The 3,903-nt window shown below is 32.8% G+C and overlaps 1 protein-coding gene across 1 annotated transcript in view; it reads right to left on the bottom strand.

Annotated features, from left to right (window-relative positions):
- Window positions 1–3,903, bottom strand: part of SEPTIN7 (septin 7) — a 75,392-nt gene that overhangs the window by 60,997 nt on the left and 10,492 nt on the right. Inside the window, exon 3 of the mRNA XM_045286342.1 lies at window positions 2,578–2,684. Coding sequence (XP_045142277.1) covers window positions 2,578–2,684 — 107 coding nt within the window. The remainder of the gene's footprint in view (window positions 1–2,577; window positions 2,685–3,903) is intronic.

Genomic DNA, 3,903 nt, shown 5'->3' with positions numbered 1-3,903 from the left:
TGAATTGGCACTCTAGTAGCAATATTTTTCGATTTTTCCTTTTCAAGGGTACAATCACTTTAGAAAACGAGTTAGCAATATCTCTAGAAATTACACATACCTTATACCTTAGTACCCCATTCCAGATTTTACATGCCAGGAGCTTTGTGTTAATAGTAAATTTCCTTTTTTTGAAAAATATTCCATTTTCCACACATTTTTAAAAGTTCCCTTCTATATGCAACAGACTTTAAACTCAACAGAAATAAATGCCGATGACTACCAAATGACATGTGGAAGAACAGTATTAGTCAAAAACTGGAATCCAAAAGCTTGACTATAGAAGGGATACACTGAAATCTAAAGAGGTTTTAAAGACTTCATGGAAAATTTTCTTTTTTCTTTCCCCCCATTATCTTTTAAACTACATTTTTCCATGATTTTTTTTTGAAGCCCTCTTATATTCAACGATGGTGTATTATGCAGCAGTGAAAATGAACCACAACATCCAGCATGATAAATATCAAAGGCAGAAATACAAAAGTAGGCAAAACTAATAGCGAGAGATCCCAAAGGTGTTAACCTTTTCTTTTCATGGTAAGGAGACATTATTAAATGAGAGGGACCCAAGAGTCTTCTAAGGGTTAAGAAATGTACAAAATCCTGATATAAGAACAGTAAAATTCATCAAGCTCTAGCTTCAGATTTGTGCCCTTCAGTACACAAGTCATCTAATCAATAAAACATTACATAAAAATTAAAATCCGCTCAAGATAATAATCATTTAAAATTTCTAAAATTCTCAAATTAAAAAAAAATCTCAACTAAAAATTACTCTTATAAACTAAAAAATTTATTTTTACTCAATTCTTCAATAAATATTAACATATAGTTAACTATATAACAGATTCTAAGCAGTAAAGCCTCTACTCATAGGGCTGTGGGTAGAAAGCAGTTAACCCTATAATGCCTGAATTTTTAATTTAAGGGGAAAAATTTTCTTTATTCTTTACTTTCAGTTATCAATATATTTAACAACCAAAATATATTAATTAAATGTTATGAAAACGCTACAGTCGGCGTTATAGGGTTAAATAGGGCAATAAGAAAAGGCCTTGTTGAATAAAATATCTTTGAACAGATATCTATAGAAGTCAAGAAGCAAGTGATGAGGAATCTCAAGGGTGATTATTTGAGGTGCAGAGAAACAAAATGGAAATTCCCTAGGCAAAGTAGGCATGGTCTGCTTCAGAAATACAAAGGAGGTTGGTTTGGCTGGAAAAGAATAAAAAGGTGAAGATGGGGCGGAAGTGTGTGTATGTTGAGGGCAAATCATATAAGCATACATAGGTCTCCTAGGTTATTGCAATGCCTTTCATCTTTGAGCAGGAGTGATAGGATCTAACTCGTACTGTTTTGTTAAAAAGACTAAGGTGGTGGCTAAGGATCGAATCAGGGAAGTTAGGAAGCTATTATGATAATCCAGGAAAAGAACGAATGCCTGGAAATGAGTGATACCAGGGAGGACTAATGCTATATTCAAACTTGATTTAAGCACTGTGTGCCACCAGGGCTCCTTAAATTGTTTAGTAGTCACTAAAAATGTATTAAGTAGAAGGTAAATTAATATTTCTTTAACTAAAGCATCAAAAAATGAACATTTCAACCTGTCCACACTGTAAAGTCATTAATAAAACACATTTTTTGATCGTCCAAAGCTTTCAAAATCTTGTGTCTATTTCATAGTCATAAAACATCTATTGTGTCTATTTTGTACTCATAGAACATGAAATTTGAATCCCCCAAATTTCAAGAATTCAAGAGCCACATGTGACTAGAGATTACTATACTGGACAGTACAGACTTAGAATTGAAAGCCTAGCACCTTGCTACTCAGGTGTGGTCATGGGTCAGGAACAGCCTGGGAGCATGTCCAATATGGAGAATTTTTCAGATCTACTGGAATAGAATCTGGATGCAAGATTCCCAAGTGACACGAATGCAAATTAAAAACTGAGCACTAGTGAGCGAGACTGAAAACAGCTTGATAACTGAATCTATCATGTGGTATTACTGCACAGGTTAATATAGGACATTATACTTAAGTAAAAATACTGTGTATTAATCATGTTTTCTCCAATTAAAGTTTCTGCAATGGTGGAAATGCTCTCTGGGCTGGCCAAAATAGTAGTCATTAGGTATTTGGGCTATTGTGCACTGGAAATGTATCTGATGCAACTATGAACCTGAAATTTAAACTTTATTTCATTTTAGTTGACAAACTTAAATAATCGCATATGACTTGTGGCTACCATACTAGACAGTACAGTACAATTTTTACTACCTCGCGCAGTGTTAATTCTAGAAAGGTTCTACGAATAAACTAGAAAGTATTAATAAAGATATATTTCTGAGTCACTGTTACCTCTCTTTAGAAAAATCTTTTATTTAATGAGTAGTCATAGGTACCACTTTATATTGCTTAAAAGCCAAATAAGAAACTTACCTGTAGGCAATGAAAATAAAAGTTAAATCATGTGATTTGCAAGTTAATATTACTATACCTTTTTCATCAGTTTACACTAGTTAGATGCATACCTGTACAGTTTTTTTTATCCTATGGGAAGGACCAGGATACTCTGGAGAATACAAATCTGTGAGGAATAATGAGTTGATTAATGTCGACTTTCCCAGTCCAGATTCACCTATAAAAAACAGGAAGAAATATCTGTTAAACACATTTTAAACATTAGACTAATGCTATAATCAAATTTGATTTAAGCACTTCTTGTTGAAACAAAAGCAGTGGCACCAAATACATAAAGGTCCTCTAGTATAATGAATTCTTTGTTCTCAGCTAATGTATCAAGTAAAATAGGTAGAATCATATTTTCAAGGGTTCCTTTCAGTTTTTTAATTCTAGAATCTGTATTCTTTAAAAGTAATGTATATCTCATACAATAATCACCATTCTAAACTGAAGTTAATTATTACTTAATCCGAAGTTAATTATTAAGAAGATAATCTAATTAGGGATTATAGGGCTGCTCCATCAAAATCAAGTTAAAAAACAAAACAATGTGTCTTAATTACACAATAATTGTTAAAGCAAGAAATATAACTACAAAAAGATAAACCTGCAGACAAAAAGGAGAAAAATCACATCGTTTCCAGAATAAACCCATATATTATACTTTGCAGTTTACCAACCCATATGCCAAATGGCTTAAATGTACACAATAGACATAATGTAGTCACCCTTCCCTATTACCATCAATGTACACACAAGTTGTTTTAAATATCTTTTGTACCTAAAAACAATGCTACAATAAACACTACAGATGAGACTTCAACTCACAGTCTTTGGATATTTTGTCAGATGGAAACAGTCCCTATTTCCTATAAAAGGACATCATGATCGCTAAAGTACAGAGTGAACCAAACAGAGGAAGACCCTCAACAAAATGGATTCATAAAGCGGCTGAAGTAATGACCTCAAACATAAAGACTGTGAGGTGGCACAGGACCCGGCAATGTTTTGTTCTGTTGTATTTAAGGTTGTTTTATTCAATGGTACCTAACCACCACCATCCTGTATTTATTCCTATCTTGCTTCAAAGAACATACCATTTTGACAAACACTAAAAGATTACCGTCCCAAAAAACTCATACCAACTTATTCTAGAAAAAAAAAAGTATAAGATGCATGTGTAATTCTACTTTTAGTTAATACTAAGTGAGTGGGCATTTGAATTTCCTGTTTGAATCTTTCTTTAAGACCATTTTTATATCAGAATAGACAGATGTGGTAAAAATGCTGCCTTTAGAAGATGTGCAGCTTTGGTACATTATTCAAATTCTTTGCCTCCATATCACTAACAGCAAAAACAGCTCTAATTCTGTACAAAGAAATGAAATGGAATT

This window comes from Echinops telfairi, unplaced genomic scaffold (genome assembly GCF_000313985.2).
Source record: "Echinops telfairi isolate 266 unplaced genomic scaffold, ASM31398v2 ScPeMD7_7;HRSCAF=31, whole genome shotgun sequence".
In the NCBI taxonomy this organism is placed as follows: domain Eukaryota; kingdom Metazoa; phylum Chordata; class Mammalia; order Afrosoricida; family Tenrecidae; genus Echinops; species Echinops telfairi.
Note: the sequence above shows the minus strand (reverse complement) of the source record. Positions and strands in the feature narration are given on the sequence as shown.